The sequence below is a fragment of the Urocitellus parryii genome, chromosome 1, assembly GCF_045843805.1.
Source record: "Urocitellus parryii isolate mUroPar1 chromosome 1, mUroPar1.hap1, whole genome shotgun sequence".
Lineage (NCBI taxonomy): Eukaryota > Metazoa > Chordata > Mammalia > Rodentia > Sciuridae > Urocitellus > Urocitellus parryii.
Genome location: NC_135531.1, coordinates 208,960,677 through 208,978,730, shown reverse-complemented (window position 1 = coordinate 208,978,730; position 18,054 = coordinate 208,960,677). Strand labels below are relative to the sequence as shown.

General features: G+C 35.0%; 1 protein-coding gene across 2 annotated transcripts in view; it reads right to left on the bottom strand.

The window, feature by feature from the left end:
- The window catches only part of Galnt13 (polypeptide N-acetylgalactosaminyltransferase 13), a 459,189-nt gene that overhangs the window by 167,530 nt on the left and 273,605 nt on the right, over positions 1–18,054 (bottom strand). For both annotated transcript variants that reach the window (XM_077798446.1, XM_026403123.2), the window contains exon 7: positions 7,077–7,257. In XM_077798446.1, coding sequence (XP_077654572.1) covers positions 7,077–7,257 — 181 coding nt within the window. The remainder of the gene's footprint in view (positions 1–7,076; positions 7,258–18,054) is intronic.

Genomic DNA, 18,054 nt, shown 5'->3' with positions numbered 1-18,054 from the left:
ATGTTCCCCATTACTAAACACTTCATCTTATTTTTTTTTTTTTGTTTAAATTAGTCAAATGTGATAATGTTGGCAATTGCCTTTTCAAAGGCAAAGTCACATCTTAACTGTCTGTGTTCCCTCCTACCTGCATGGTGCTAGGCATGATGCTAACAAGCAGTTACAACAGGGAGACATAAGGAAGGCAATATCATTATTGCAAAATACAAATTTATAACCACAAAACATCTATAAAAGTAGCAACAATAAAAATTGACCTAAAGTCTGTAAGAATTAAATAACTCAAAGGGTTTTGATTGATTACAACAATGAAAAGCAGTTGTATGTCCACTACACCGACAATATTGAATACAGTTATTATCCCTTATTTCAAAATAAGGCATCACTCAGCTATGAAATCAGCCCTTGTATCATGTTTTCAGGACTTAGAGAAAAAAAATAGGCCTGATACTCAAAGGGCTGACTATTTAATTTTATATCTTTAAAAGAAATCAGCATGATAAAAAACATCTGTATCTTACAAATATCAAGAGGTATAAACAAATATAGGCCTTAAACTTTAATAATGAACCAAAGAAACTGCTCAGAAGGGCAGTCTTTGATAAGCCAATATTTCTAAGGTATTAAAAAAGAGGTTAAGGGACTGAGGTTGTGGCTTAGTGGTAGAGTGCTTTCTTGGCACATGTGAGGCTCTGGGTTTGATCCTCAGCACCACATAAAAGTAAACAAAATAAAGATATTGTGCTCATGTATAACTAATTTTTTTTTTAAAAAAGGTTAACAAATGGGGAGTTAACCTTCAAAATAAGTTCAAGGATTTCTCTCTCAATGTGCGGTTTGTCTTTACCAGGAATACAGATCAGATTACAATATTGCCAAAGGAAGATAAATTTTTCTCAGGTACACATAAATATCTAAAGGTTTGTTTCAAGAGTCTTTCAATTATATTTTCAATTTGTTTCTGCTAAAAACAAGAGCACAAGCTGTCCATTAAGAAAAGGAAGAACCACCCAGGGGTTATATAAGGACAGCTGCTTCTAATCACCCTGTCTATTGATACACACTGAGAAATCCACCTCCCCAAAGAAGGAAAATCAATATTTATAGAACAGCCAGCATTTCAAATAAACAGCAATTGTTATGACTATAGTCTCTTTTAAGTTCTTAAGCTTTTTACCTGTAACCAAAAGGGAAAAAATGCAACCATTTATAATAAGGTGTTCTTTGAAGAGGGATTTCTGTTTACATCAATTTATTTCAAAAGACTTGCTGGGACAAGCACTCTGGCTTACACTGAAGCAGCCCATTACTAGTGAAACCTGCCTAAGGCTTTAAGAGCCTACTGGGCTTTAAGAATCTGTGATGCCACAGTATTTGTAACCTTAAAAAGACAGCAGAAAGCACACTCAACAAATGTTGAAAATCTATTCCTCCACACTATTTCCAAGTAAATATATGTTTCACTTATACACCCATTTAAGAAATGTAATGAGACACCACCTACTCTTTCAGTATTGCCAAATGGCTATTGGGCATGGGTCCAGATAATTAGAACATATAGTATTATGAAAACATAAGATAAAATTAAGTCGCACATTGTAACTGAGACAGGGATGAAGAACAGGTAGTAAGCATAGATAGTAAATGATTAGGTCCAAAAGATGAGGGTAGATTATCAAAGAAAAGTAAATGGGTTGCTAACACCTTTGATTGCCTTTCTCTGCTCAACATACCTCCTGAGATAGGCACTTTCCAATACATGTGATTATTCTCTGGGTTGCTGCTTCCTGGCACTTAGGAAAAAAAAAAAAAAAAAAAAAAGAGGAGGTGGGAGTCTTTAAGAAAGCAAGACACACCTACTCCAGCCTGCACCAGTTCTGGGCCCACCTTCTCTCAGGGGAAGTCTGGTATCTGCGCCAGGCTCACTATCTTTCTTAAGATAAAACTTGCCAACAAGGTTTTTCGGGTGTTTAATCTTCAATACTGGGCAAATGAGGATCTGATCCTGATTTCCAAGACCCCTATCATAGCTATTTTAGATCTCATTTTAAACATTAAATGAACTCGGGATTCATTAGAAAAAAATTCAGAAGTATTTGATATTTGGGAACTTTTGTATCATGTTCCTCCATTAGATAATTTTATTGTCTACCTAAATCATATTATAGTATTAACCCTGGAGAGCAAAATTTTATTACAATGCACACCTAAGATTATGTTAAAATCGTCAAACCCCAAACATATAGGTAAGTCAGTAGGGCTTTCTTTTCTGATGGCCAATTCAGAAGAATGATATTCCTGACGTATGAAAAGAACTCTTTTGCTCTCTTTTATCAGTGGGTCCTTAACCAGGGCTGGATCAGATGGTAGGACAACGGCTTTTTTCATTCATGCATTTATTAATTTATTAATTCTAATCATTCAACGACTTTTTTAAGGACTATAAAGTGACTGGAAAGCTGCTATCTACTGAAATATGGATCTTTGAGCAGATAAAGACCCAAATGATAAAAATTAAAACAGTATGGCGGGTGATGACAATGATTGCCCTGGCATCAAACTTGAGAGAATATACTTTTGGAAGGAAAGAATACCCATGTAATGAGAAACCTGATACATCCACAAAACCAATCAATAAAGTGGACAGGTATTATTTGTTCAAAGGCACTGGAAAGAAGCAGAGTTGTTATCATAATTCAGTTCACAAAGTTCTAGTACTTAGTCACTGAGTTTTGGGCAACTGTGTAAGTGGAGAATAAAATTTGGTAACTGAAGTCCTAGAATAAAAAAAAGCAGAATCTCCTTACAAAATGTAATAGAAAATTAACAGATACCCAGATGTTCTTCCAGAAAGAAACATAACAATTTCCTTGGTCAAAATGCTAAGCAGGTTTTAGCAACTCAACATAAAATCTTTTACACTCTTTCGAGTTTTTCACAACCATACAAGTTTGTGTGCATATTATAGTAAAGGGTACAATTCTAAGTGTCACTGTGAAGGTCTTTATGACCCCCTCACCATATACCCACCAACTTCTCTCTTCACAAACTTACTCATGACCAAAGAAAATGCAAAATTAGAAACTGGACAATTCTAGGGAATAGCAAAGAAATGTATAATTTTCATTTTAAGTTACAGAAAATATCAGAATCTATAGCCTAAATAAATTGTGGCTAAATTTTTTTTCCTCATAAAAATGACAGATTCCTGACAACCTGAATAACCCACTTTATCTGTTTTTGAATGACCTGAAACCTGCCTCCGGCTAGAATTGTTTTTAGACATCCAGCTCTAGGTTCTGGCCTACTTTTACTCTTTTCCACTGAGAAGCAATGCACTGTTTCATGCTTTTGTTTTTCCCTTTTGCCCACTCTAGAGCAGGCTGATTCCATCACATTCAGGAATGCTGTCTTAGATACAAGCATAAATGCCCCAAAGGATGTTCCTGGATATTTTCAGCACACTCCCCAAGCGCCATTTTTCTGTTTTCTAAAATACCTTCTGGATTAAGAGAGCCCATTTTAGAATAATAACCTTCCTCATGATATTCATTATACTATAAAAATTATCCTTTTCAGCATACACAAACCGTCTCTGCTGAGAAAAACAAAGTTACTAGTTTCAGACACCATTTAAACTCTAAAAGCTGCCGTTCCATCATAGTTTCAGAAATGATTCATTTATCTTTTTAACTCAATGAAAAATTATGTAACAGATGAATGTTGGGGCTCAGAGAACAATACCCTCCATATAAGGAGGTATTGTGGAATAGTGGCACCCCCTTCCTGCACAAAAAAAAATCTTAACTGGGATTCTACAGAAATCTTCCCCATGGCTGATTTTAGGACTGTCAGCAAAAGAGTCTCTACAAAAGAGTTCAATGTAGATAAACTTATATTTTCATGTTGCTGCCCTATTTTACTTTGCCACTAGCCTAGAAGAAATCAGCATTCCAGATGCTGGACACCCCCTTACTAAATTTTTCACAAATATTTACCCAGTATAATAGTTTGTAGAAATGTGTAAACAAGGCCTCTGGCCTTGAGCTGGGACTTCATAGAGATATCTAAATTTCTAAGATAAGAGAAGTTACCAACTGGGCTCCATGGTAACAGCTGGCAGGGGGAGGAAAATAAAGGGGATAAAAAGCTCTCCCCTTCTCAGGTGTTGTCCTTGAAGGGTTATCTTGCCCAGAACAGTGAAAGAAAAAGCTGCTTTTATGTGAACTTCTGCAGACTGTGAACTTCTGAGCCCCTCCCCTTATATGCTGGGTTATAAAATTCTGAAACTACCTGAACTCTGGGTTCAGGGGATTGATTACAGCAAAAGCTGTGCCCTCTGAACCTGGCTGCAGCCAAATAAAACTCTTTCCCGCTATTTTTGGAGCCTTGCCTCATCTGTCCCTACAACAATGGTATGCTGAGCAAGTTGATGTAAATGAAATTAAAAGGCCTTAGAAAACAGCTCAGAATCAAGGTTTCTGTAACTTTGTCTTGTACTTGCCATCCCAGCCCCTCTGCTAAGACAGGGAGAACTTCTACGAAGTTCCCTTATGTTCTATACCTGCCAAAGAAGAAACAAATAACTACGGTCTTTTCCTGAGCTTTGTCAACTGAACTCATATTGCAGAAAGAAAGACTAAACACTCTTCATCATCAACACACCTGAACAGACTTGTCACAAAACACACTTCTCTTTCAGTCCTGTAGATAATCCACTGTGCCTTGTTGCAGGCCCAACAAACTTCCTTCCAGGCCATTCTGTGTTGCTAAACCCATTGAGTTCCCCTAAAAGTCACTTACTGTCCCCCAACTGTCCTCATTTTCCCCATCATCTCTAGAAAAAGGGTCCATAAGTTTGTAAATCATGTGGTCCTAGTGGGTAATAGCACTCCTGGATGCCACTTACCATGCTGACTTTTTTCCCTTTTGCAAGTTAATAAATTTCCAAGGCTTTTCTCTTTTATTTAATCTGTTTTTTTTTTTTTTTTGGTCAGTTAATTCCAGCAAATCTTCAGAGGGTAGAGATGGAAATCCCCTTTAACCCTATACTGATACCACTTTTCACAATAATATTCATTGTAGATGAATATAATGCATATATCCACAATTATTCTCAATCACTGGTATTCCTAAATGTAAGTGGTATATAATCACAAGTAACACATGACCTTCCTCCATTACTCCACTTCCTTATTCATATTTGAGCTTATATTATTTCTGTAAGGGATGACTTGAATTCAAAAAGTATCATCCAAAGAAAATGAAAAGGTTATATAAATGTCACTGCCTTGCTAAAAATTTAACATGTTCTTGCTGAACTTAGCTCCGTGAACATCTGGTCTATATTTCTGCTGTAAAGAGCATCATGTCTATTCGTGAAGCTATGTTCTTGACAATAACTTCTTGATATAGAAGAGGCCTGAAAGCATTTGAAAAAGTCCTTCAAATCAAACACTTACACATATAATGGTCTAATTTTCCTTACTTGCATAGAATTCTGGATCTTATTGTGAAAGCTCATACTGTTTTCTTCATATTTATTTATAAAAGAAGAATTTAATTGCCTTATACATGACTTCAGAAATGATAGCATGTAAATTAGAATCCAAACTGACTTTTCTAAATCATGTAGTAGATTGTATTACAGAAAACAAGGTATAGGCATGGGTATTTTTTTGTTGTTGTTATAGTATTTTAGTCAGCTTTTGCATTTTTATGACTAAAAGATCTGACAAGATCAATTTTAAGGGGGAAAAAGTTTATTTCCAGGCTCATGGTCTCAGAGGTCTCAGTCCATGGACAGTAGGCTCCATTCCTCGGAGCTCCAGTTGAGGCAGAACATCATCACAGGAGAGTGGGGCAGTGGGAAGCAGCTCATGTGTGATCAGAAAGACTCCACTCTCCCAATTCAAAACATATACCCCATAGCCACGCCCCCAGTGAACCACTGTCTCCAGCCACAGCACACTCTGCTCTAGTTACCACTTAGTTAATCCCATTAAGAATAATTCACTGATTAATTAGGGCTATAACCCAATTATTTCTCCTCCAAACCTGCTTAAATTATCTTATATCTGAGCTTTTGGGGGATACCTCACATCCAAACCATAGCATATGCATTATATAATAGCACTGATGACCACTAAGCCTACATAGTAAACCATTGAAAATAAAATGCTTACAACTGTGTTATAAATGCAGTTGAATTTCTGCAATTGATCCTTTATCCCCTTGTCTACACTTGGAAATTTGACAGGCAACCTTTCTCTTGTACAAGTTTCTCTTCTATCTTTACATTGTTTCTTTTTTTAATGCCTCAGTTTTATAGCTTTTTTGGAAATATGCAATGTGGCTATTAAATAAAACTATAAAATTACAAAGAATTAATATAGTAATAATTCCATTCTATTATTAGCTTTACTATGCTATTATTCTTCCAAAACATAAATTTTAATGTTTAAGTGATATTCTGTCTTGTTTCTAGAAAAATATATGATCCTTCCTTAATCAGACTTGAAAAAAATAAGGCATTATGAAACCATCTTTGCTTAAACACAAAAAGTTTTACTCATTTCTTTTTTCTTTTTTTTGGTACTGGGCATTGAACCAGGGGATAATCACTTAGCCACATCCCCACCCCCTTTTTTATGTTTTATTTAGAGCCATGGTCTTGCTGAGTTGCTTAGGGCCTCACTAAATTGCTGAGGCTGGCTTCAAACTTGCAATCTTCCTACCTCAGGCACCAGAGCCATGAGATTACAGGCATGCACCACCACTCTCAGCAAATTTTTACTCTTAAATTGAACTGATAAATGTCAATTAAATTTGGATATCTCTATGTACTGCTTGCTTTATTTGGATTGAGGGAAATAAAGGAGAATATAGAGATACTAACTTTCTCATTTTAAATTAAATTGTGTAGTACAACTTTCCAAGACATTTTTTCTGCAGCATATGGTAATAAACATTATTTTATTTAAAGTAGTAGAAAAATAGGAATAGTGAAACACACATTGAGCATGTGTAAGTTTTTATGTTGCTTGTAGAAGAAGAAAAATGTAAGAATTGCATACCTGGGGATATGATATAGAAGAAATCTTTAAATTCATCCATCCAAACTTCTGCCAGTCTCCTATTGTTCTTGTTAATGACATGACCAGTGCCACCAGGGAAAGTATAAGGGGTTGCCTTCCGAAAAACATGACCAACGTGGGAGCAAGTTACAATCTCCAAAGAGCCTCCACATTGCCAAATCTGGAAAAAGAAAAATCATTGTTTAACAGTTACTATAAAGAATGCAATAATAATGTATACGAAATAATTGAAAATTTGACAAATATTCAGATATTATATGTTTCAAGAAAATATTACATATATGCAAAATCTAGAATTAGCATACTTACATTTGGCAAGAAATGCTACTTTGGAAAATCATAATATACTGGTAGCTTTGGAATCATGGCGGTAAGATGTAATTGCAATAATGTCATTTTATTAGACAATCTAATTTCTTGTAGTTAACATAATTGCTATTTAATACATATTTGGTATCCAAAATTTTCAATGACGACTCTTGGAAGACATATTATATATTTCTTAATGTTCTGGGATTTACTATGCAGCTGAGGTTAAGAATTATGTAAAGTATCCAGAAGACATTTATTTCTATAAAACTTAATTGTATGGCCAAAGATGCACATACTCACATACACACACACACACACACACACACACACACACACACACAGAGTTGGCCTTCTATATTCATAGATTATACATCTGTGGGTTCAACCAACTACGGATTGAAGATATTGGAGGTTAATCTCATCTGTACTGAATATGAACATAAATTTTACTTGTCAGTGTAACAAATGTCACAGACTTTATATTGTATTAGGTATTATAAATAATCTAGGATGATTTAAAGTACACAGGAGGATAGGTTATATGCAAATGCTATGCCATTTTATATAAAGGGCTTGAACATCTGCAGAATTTGGAACCCATAAGGGGTCTTGAAACCAACCTTCCAAAGTGGAATACTGAGAGATGTGTGTACACACACACACACATACACACATACACATACACACATCCTACTACTACTTTCACATACACATTCATATTACACATATACTGTAAGTTTCTTAAGGAAAAGTAATAGTTATTGCTATATGGAATTTCAAGAACACCTTTAGACTATTACTAATGTCGTTTTTATTTCATAAATACTATTTAAGAAGAGTTGCTTTTTAAAAAAAGTCCTCCATTAATATGTAAAATTTTATTATGTTATGTATAGGTTTTTTTTTTTTTTTTTTTGTAAAAGAAAAGGTTTTCTCCAATTGGCCCTTCAAGTAATGTTAGGCTTAGAAGAGGGCTTCTGTTGGGCTTGGGATCCATTAATAGACATCCAAATTTTACCACAAGATGAAACATGATAATAAAATATCAGCAGCAATGATTTATGAATTTTAGGTAAATATATATTTTTTAAAAATTTTACTGTTGTTTAAACTGTAATGTTAGCAGGAGGTTCTCATCAAACATTGAAATATTGAACAAGAAAAAGAAGAAAAATGAAATTCATCATTCCTCTCACAAGATAGGCAATTAAATAATCAAAGTATTTAATTAATTTCTAAAATGAAATCTATAACCCTTCTTATAATTACAAATAACTTTATATTCTTAGAATTAAAATGAAGAAAGTTGGTCTCCACTTATCAAAAACAAATCAATACTTGCATAGCAGTCTGGATCATATCCCTTATGTCTTTTTTAAGGATGTCACTAATTCATTCACCCCCTTGAAACATCAATCACTTTCCTAATTTCTTGATTATTTCTCTCTTAATATAACATCTTCTCAAATCACCTATCTTTCAAATAGTTAAAAAGTAAATAAATGAATAAATAAAATTACAAAAGAATTTAAAAATCAGCATTTGGTCCACATCTGTATTCCGCATACCTCATTTTTGCTTCACTTTACTCCTAAAATAATATAAAATATATCCTCTGATACATGTTATTTACTTTCCATAATTTATACTCTATTAACTGTAAAATGCTGCTTATTTCTACAGCTCCTCCAAAATTGGTATTGTAAAAATTACAATTTTTTCCTTAGATGCATTATTTAGTATATTCTTTTCTTGGATTCTAGTTTTTCTCCTCCTACTTCATTGTTTATCTACCTTCTCTCTAAATTTCTATTCAAATGTTAGCTTTCATCTCTCTTTGTACATTCAGTGGATGGTCTCAATTTGCTCCTGTTATGTACATGTGATCAGAATACTAACAACCTCAACATTTACAACTCAGCCTAGACCTCTCCTCCAGGATTCAAACTTGTGTATCCAAACATTAACTTGGCTCTTCCACTTGCTGGTCTCAGAGATATCCAAGCAGCTATGTCCAAAGTGGAATCATACAGTCATTCCTTTTGTGGAGCAAGGTTTTATTTTATTGTATCCCATTGTGTTGTTTTAATTTATCAATGAATAGTGTCACTGTTTTCCCAGGGGATCAAACAAAAATAAACAGTAAGACCAAACTACATGTTTTGGTTGATTTCTCTCTTCCATTTCTCATATGCATTTCCTGAACAAATCTTATTGTGGAACCATCTGTAAAACAATTCTCTGAATATCCATCTTTCCCATTCCACTTGGGCTGTTATAACAGAATTCCATAGACAAAGGCCAGGCAATAGTTTAAACAAGAGGAATGTTTTCCGCACTGTTCAGGAGCCTGGGAAGACCATGATCAAGTTGCCAGCATGATCAGTTTCTAATAAGGGTGTTCTCCCTGGCTCACAGATGGCCACCTTCTTGCTGTGTCCTTACATGATCACACACACACACACACACACACACACACACACACACACACACAGAGAGAGAGAGAGAGAGAGAGAGAGAGAGAGAGAGAGATTGACTGAGGAAGAGAGAGCAAGCACTGCAGTTGGGTGGCTCTTCCCCTTCTAAGAATATCAATGTTACTGGATTCGGGTCCCACACAGTAACCTCAGTTAACTTTTACAAGACCAAATAGAGTCTTATAGGCTTTTAGGGTTTCAACATATGAATTTGGAGGCCACATGTTTCAGTCCATAGCACCATCTCTCCAATTCCAATGCCAACATCCTTGACCTAATAAACATATTTGTATGCCAACTGTAATAGACTCTTAATTATCTTGCCTCTTTCACCATTTCTGTCTTACAATTTGTTTTTTTCTGAGAAATCAAAGTGGTCTTTAAAAATTTAATCATTTCATTTCATTCCCTGTTTAAATTCTTCAATGCCTTTCTATTGCACTGTGCATATAAACAAAATCCTTTAGCAGGTTCTCTAAGATCCCAATATGAGTATCTCCCTCTATAAATGTACATGGTGATATTGGCCCTTTGCCATTTCTTACAATAATGTATCACACGGTTTTTCACATAGCAAAGCCTCAATAACTGCTTCTCTTCTTCTTCTATTAATATTCTGGCAACTTTGGATGCTTATTCTCATTCTTATCTCAGCTGAAAACACTACTTCATCAGACAGACCTTCCCTAATTATCATATTTAAAGTAGCCACACCCAGTTATTTTCTCTAATGGAGCTCTGCTCAGCTTCCTTCACTGCTTAGCACAATCTGAAATTTATTTATCTCTATCTGCATCTACTTCCTTTCCTCAACTAGAATGTAGGTTCTAAAAGGACAGTGGCGTTGTCTTGTCATTTCCATAGCCCTAGAGCCAAGTCCAGTGCTATATCCATAATAGATGCCATTGTATGCTGCTTGAGTGATCAAATGAATGACAAAAATTGACTAGCAAGTTTAATTATGAAAATTATGGCAGAATTATGAGATTTAAATAGAAATATTTTAGGAGGATTTTAAATCACATTATTGAAAATATTTTAAAATATCAAATTAGGTGAAATAATTTAGTGAAATGATATATGTGCTGTTCCACAGGTCTTGGGAATTGAGGAAATTCTTTGGATGTCACAAAGGAACAAAAACAATATAGAAGTGTTTGGTGGTTCATGGTGACTGATGGATCCAATCAAAGATGATAATACAATCATACACTAATCTCTCTTTTTTCAATAAGCAAACTTTAGTGAAATAATCAGCCACTTGTACCAGCACCAGGACTTTCCAAAAGGTTCCTAGAATTAAGAACATATAAGACATGGTTTGTTGTAGATGAGAAGTTACATAAGGTCTTCTTATGATGAGGAATGCAGAGTTAGTAGAGTAGCTGTTCCTGCTTGCTATGGGTTAGACACAAGTAAATAGCTTCTTTCCTTCTTCACAAGTTAAATAAGGAGCAAAGTGAGAGAAGGCAAGAGGGGCATTTCACCCCAGGTAGTTACTTGCTGAACAGGTATCACTGGACTGTCTTAGTGCTGTCATTTGTATGGAGCAGAGTATGTCCAGAAAGTTTTGGGGCACAAGTTCTTCCCCTCAACTGTCGGAGAAAAACATGACCCTAGTAAAATAGGTACAGAATTCTGAAGGTGGCATTGGGGTTATTGTACAGCTTCTTTGAAAAATAATTAGGTCTAGCAATGAAGTGATGTTGGGAAGAAGGGATCTTTAACAGTAACTGATCAAGAACTCAATGGTCTGGGCTCTAAATAGCATGGATCATAGAAAAGAAAGAATGAGCTCTGGGACAAGAAATGTGGCAGATGAGCGACGAAATGAGAAAGGCAGTTGAGGACCCTATGTTGTGAGAGAAAGACTAAAATCTTGCTCTTCAAAAGATCCTTGGATAACAGAAGGGATAGGTTCTGAAGATAAACACAGTTATAAGGAAATAAAAACTGTGTAGGGAAGATAACCATGCTGGTGGAGGCCATTAGTGCAGGTAGAAGCACACTGAGCCAACAATGGGCAGTCATCATTCTTTAACCATCCCATGGGATCCTAAATACTGGTGGTGGGAAGGCAAGCTCCAAACCCATGCTCTTCCACATCCCAAGCTCCTCTGTCATTACGAGGCTAGGGAGAAAACAGAATGTCAGCTACATAGTGTTTTTGAAGTCTTGGTTTCAATATGTAAAAATAACCATAAAGTCTAGAATGTGTCCTAAATCTGGGAAGGGATGTTCTTAGAGCATGAAAACAGCTGGAGGAAAAAAAAATAAAAACATTTAAAATTCAGACTGTACTGTAAGTCCTCTTACATATAAACCAGTGATTGACAGCTGTACAGAGTTCCTTATTTGCCTTTTTGCAAAGACAAATCAGCACTGTGGTTTGTGTGAGATGCCTAGCTCTATATTTCTACTCTGTAATTTCTTGGGCCTACCACAGTTTGTGGGCTTCTGGGATTTACTATATCAGGGCTCAAAACATGATGTCACAAAATATGGCACTTTGGCAACTGAGAAAATTGTAGAAACCAGAAGATCACTCTAATTTTTTCCTTTCTTTCTCATCTGAAACATGGTGTTTTAGTTAGCTTTTTGATGCTGTGGCCCAAACACCTGACAAAAACAAGAGGAGGAAGAAAAAGAGGTCTCAGTCCTTAGATGGCTGACTCCATTGTACTGGGCCCTGTTGAGGCACAGCATCATGACAGAAGAGCATGACTAAGAAATGCAGTTCAGTACATGACAAACAGGAAGAGATAAAGAGAGAGTGCTTCACTTACCAGGGACAAAATATAAACCCAAAGCCATGCCCATAGTGACCGATCTTCTCCAGCCACCTAACTGCTTACATTATCACCAGGTTAATCTACAGTAGTTAAAATTATTAAAATCCAATTATTTCTCCTCTGTCTTGTATGTTCTTACACATGAACATTTTGGGGACACCTCATACCTAAACTATAACGCACAGCAATATGGAATTCTCTGACACACTCATCTGAAAGCCAGTCATAAGACACTTGTTCTAAAGGAAGTCTTGTCTTGTATCCCAAGTCCAAGAAGAATGTGAGCATATTAGCCATGTTACATCACTCCAACTCTTCTTTCTTATCTATTTCCAGATCATACCCTTTTAGTCCAATCATGCTTCCACATAATTGTCCATTTTTCATTGTTCCTAAACATGAAAATACTCAGTATTCCATTAACTTTGTGCCTTCAGTTCTGCAATCTCCCTTGTTTTAAAGTACTTTGGTTAAATACTTCAAGGGTTCTTAATCTCTTTTGTTTAGTGTTATCAGTCATGAATCTTGTGATAAGTGAGGAAATAAATTTTCCCCTACACTCTGAACCTACACACACAACAGAGAATGAAATCTGGTTGGAAATCTTTTTAAATGGGGTTTCAATGCTCTCCTTCCTACCTCTTTAATTAGCAAAGTTGAGTATGTATGGAAGTGCTGATTTTATATTACCATCCTAATTTGCAATGAGAGTTTGAATGTATATGCACTGACCCAATGCCTAATAACGGATGTTGACTTACAAAACTTAAGGAAAAACCTACCTTTGATTTTAACTCTTAGAAATGAAGTAGGTCTCAAATATATATGGGAGAGACACATAGAGGTTGTAATAAATTTTCCATAACTCTATGAATGTTTGTTCTCAACTGCTGACTGGGAATAATGTGAGTACTTCTCTCAACCACCATCTGTGCTCAAAGAATATGTTGATAAACTCATATTGCATATTTTACGTAAACTTCTGTCCAAAAATTGAAAGTGAAAAGATCAAGGTAGGAACACATAAGAAATATGAATCACCTAGGCTAATACCTGCTCATAATAACACTGAGTAAGTAGCTGGGCATAGTGGCCCCAGCCTGTAATCCCAGCATATCAAGAGGATTTCAAGTTTGAGACCAGCCTCAGCAACTTAGCAAGATCCTTTCTCAATAAAAGAAGAGGTGCTTGGGGTGTATCTTAGTGGTAGAGCAAGCTGGGTTGGTTCCTAATACTGTAATTCTTCTACTTCTACTCCTGCTCCTACTATTATTACTGCTACTGAATTAAGTAACACAAAAATTAAACATTTCATTGATAGAAGATTATAATTGATTAACATTAATTGATCAAAATTTATATGGTTAAATGTTAAAATAAATAGAACTTAAATTGAGTAGTAGCTCCAGTGACTAACATGATAATTTACCTTAGTTGTACCTTCAATAAATATAGAAAGGTAGAAAAGAAGGAAGTGATAGTATGATACATTTATTAAGAACTTGGGCTATAAAATAAGCAAAAGACATATTCTATTGGCCCTGTCACTTATTGTCTATGTGTATTGTGAAAATTACTTAAGTGTTCAAGGGCTTAATTTTCCCTTTGGAAAGTAGTCATAGTAATAACCACATCCAAGACTATAACAAGATTGTGTGTATCAAGCACTACAAGTAGCACTTGGAATAGGTGACCTAAAAAGATACCTTGCCTGTCATTTTTTTGTTGTTGTTGTTCAAGGAAATCAACATTGTTAGGGAAATCAACTATTCTTGCTCAGATGTATGTATTATTGAAGAATCTTGCATTTCTTTAAAATTACAACTATAATAATATATTATAATTTTATATTAATAAAATCAATAGTTATTATAATACTGCCTTTATTTATTATTATATATGTATATATACATACATATATATATGTATATATATACTTTGTTATTATAATACTGCCTTTCTTTAAAAGTATAAAATGTCTAAGAGTTTAGGTACACAGTAAAGAATTTAAAAGAATAGCCATTTAGTTGCCCATTAGAATTCCACATTTTGCTTTCTGAAATTATCTCCCAATGTCTGAACAGCAGTATAAACTGAATAAAAACATGCTGTGTTACCCCTATGAACAGGTGATGCAGAACTCCTGTGTATGTTCAAGCATATCTGATTGCTATTTTCTAGGCTTCCAGCAGATTAATATTTATACACTATATCTCTCAAGTAAATTTGACCATGTATGAAACACAAACTGCTCCTTTTCCTTAGAGAATTGAAGCTAGTTAGTTACTTGTCTTTGTTCCCAGATATTTTTATGAGAGTCTTTTGATGATAGAGAAGGTTGTTAATCAAAATGTAAAATGCCCATTGCTCATTTGATTATCTACTTGATTTTCTTCCTCCCGCTAGGAGGCAATTAACTAACATACATTATCTTTTTCATGTTTTTCTGGTACCTACATCAATGACATTGTAATTAAGGATCAGAAACTTCGTAAGTTCCAACTTTGCAATCTCATTTCTAATGCTGCTATTGTTTCTAACATTACAGCTGTTGTGTCAAATTCATGCAGTTGCATGTACTCATACTAATATTTATCTGCTTTCCCAATACTATTTTTGGCAGAAAGCCATTGTTTAATACAGCCTTAATGATAAAAGCAAACAGTAATATACAATGGAGACTATGTGGCACAAAGGTCTTGAGTGTAGTCTACAGCTCTCAAGATGATATCCGCCCTGCCTCTCACCAGCGGGGTACCTTGGTTACTTCATCTTTCTATATGGTACAAGTTTTAGATAGTAAAATGAAAATAGAAGGATATACCCCAAAGAGGAGCTGTGATGATTAAGGTAAACCAGTCTGTATAGGGACAGTTAGCCTTTATGTGGGACATGGATTAAAACAGAAAAATCAAGTTTCACAGAGTTAGTGGAATAATCCAGGAAAGAGGTTAATAATGACTAATCTTAGGGTTATGACAAAGAAATAGAGAGACAGGCAATAAGCTGACACAATTTGTGAGGATTAAACTAAACCTTCGTGTATGTATTTCCCTTACCTATTAGTTCCTTTCTATTAGGTCCAGCTCACATTTTTTTCCCCCAATGAACAGCTCTTTACTTGCTTTTAATGATCTCAGTCTTCATGGATTTCGAACACTATGAACCAACTTTGTCACATCAATTCTGTAGTTTTTCCTCTTGCTAAATGTTTGTATATGTGTTTAGGTAAGAGCTTCTTTATACATGCACACATACTTATATATGTTATACATTTGGCCTTATGTATATTAGTCTTATATACCAACCACATTATCTCTTTGAGAAGAAGCACCACATGCTTCATGATTTAAAATTGAGATATAATTTACCTGTAGTAAAAAATCAGAACTTTAAGATACCATTTAATCAGTGTGTCCTAAGTTTAAAGGAAATGTTTATTATGTAAGTGTTCAATATGTACTGATATGTTAATGTAATAAAGAGAAATATGAAAAATTACATGATGCACATAAAATACGTATGTCATGCAGTTGAGTTAGGAACAAAAAGTGCAGATTTCTTTGTGGTGGCAAAGGGAAAACAAAAGCAAGATAAAAACACTGTTTGTTTGAAATAATTCCTGTCAGCACTTTGTTTCCTTTGTTTACATATATCTAATTAGACTGATGACAAATTCTTTAATTCTTACAAGTGAACAAAGTCTGAAAAAAGCCTCCATTGAGATCCTGAAGGCACATGATAGTTTATAAGTTGAGATCAACACAAGAGGCATGATATAATTATATAAAAGGGGCAGTCTTGGGATTCTGTAGGCATTTTCTCTTCATCCTTATAATGAAACTTGCCAATTATTCCTCATAGTTATTTTGAGTGGAAATGCCTTAAGAGTTTAGTTGACACTGTCTACTTTTCGTTGTGCTGTGTAGTTGAGGGGACGATCCAGGAGGTATCACTAGAGCTGGAGACACATCTTGATGTGATGATAATATTTCAAGATGTAGAGTCACCACACCAAGCTTCTGTGGTCTTTAATTGTTCACTTGCCTGTGACGACAGGGAGATTCCACATGTCTCAGGACTACTATTTCACCCCCTGTAGTACTAAAAATCTAACTCAGGACCCTGTGCATTAAAGGTAACACCTCACTTACTGATGTTATACCACCCGCCCAGATGAATGCTGTTTTGAAGAAGAATTATTTGTAGGAAAGAGAAAAGCATAAAATTTGAGATCAAAAAACTGGATTCTGATTTTGGAATAGACACTGATTGATTGTAAAATTTGGATCACGTTACTTAATCCTAAGAGGCCTTAGAAAATTCACATGTAAAAGAAGAGGGAGTAAGGTTGGTGATGGCTGAGATATTTTAACAATTATTTCTATGATTCAGATATACAGACCATATCAGAGATCATATGCCTAGGTGAAAAATGAAAAAAAAACATTCAAAATGTGTGTCAATATTTTCCTACTTAGGTAAACATACCTTAGATGGATTGGAAGAGGAAGACAGAATACTATTCTCTGATGAAGAAAAAGCATGAAAAAAATGGCCATGTGAACATTCTGTAAGGTAATACATTCTCCACCTCAAGTTATGTGAGTTGCCTATTTAATTTTAATTTTAATTTTTTTGTGGTGCTGGGGATCCAATAGAAGGCCTTGTGCATGTGAGGCAAGCACTCTAACAACTGAGCTATATCCACATCCCAGTTGTCTATTTTAGAAAGGTTATAAAGGTTACAGAAACAAGGAAACTACAAAAGCACTTTTGTTCTCCAAGAGATGTTTTCAAGAGCTAGTTATTATACATTAGGGTAATTTAAAAATATTTTTTCCAAGTTGGTATTGAATGTACATGGTGGTGAGTTGAATTCATAGCACATTTTATTTCTTATTCATTTGTTTCTAAAGTGATCAGTTATTTATTATTTTCCCTTATAAAGTACTTTTCATCTTAACTTAGAAATGAACTTTTTGAAACCTCCAAATTCCAACTATTTATTATTTTTTTTAAAAATAATGATTCACTTTGTAAAAGATTTAATGCATTGATTCTAAAATAGGTCTTTTTAAGAGAAGGATCCCAATCACAGTATACCTCTTTACATTTTCAGTCTTGACCATGGGACAGCAAAGGATGAGGAGAAAATGGATCAAAAGAATGGAAAGGTATGCTTTTACTGAGTATCGCTGAAGAACTGCTTTGAAATGGAATTGAGAGGGCATGTGAAGGAACCAGCATGTATGCGACATATGGTGGGGCTGCGGTGGTCACAGATGGAATTTTTAATCTCATGTCCCATTCCTCTCAAACACAAAAACTCATCCCCAGTAATTCACATGCACAGTGGAGATATCCCCAATATAC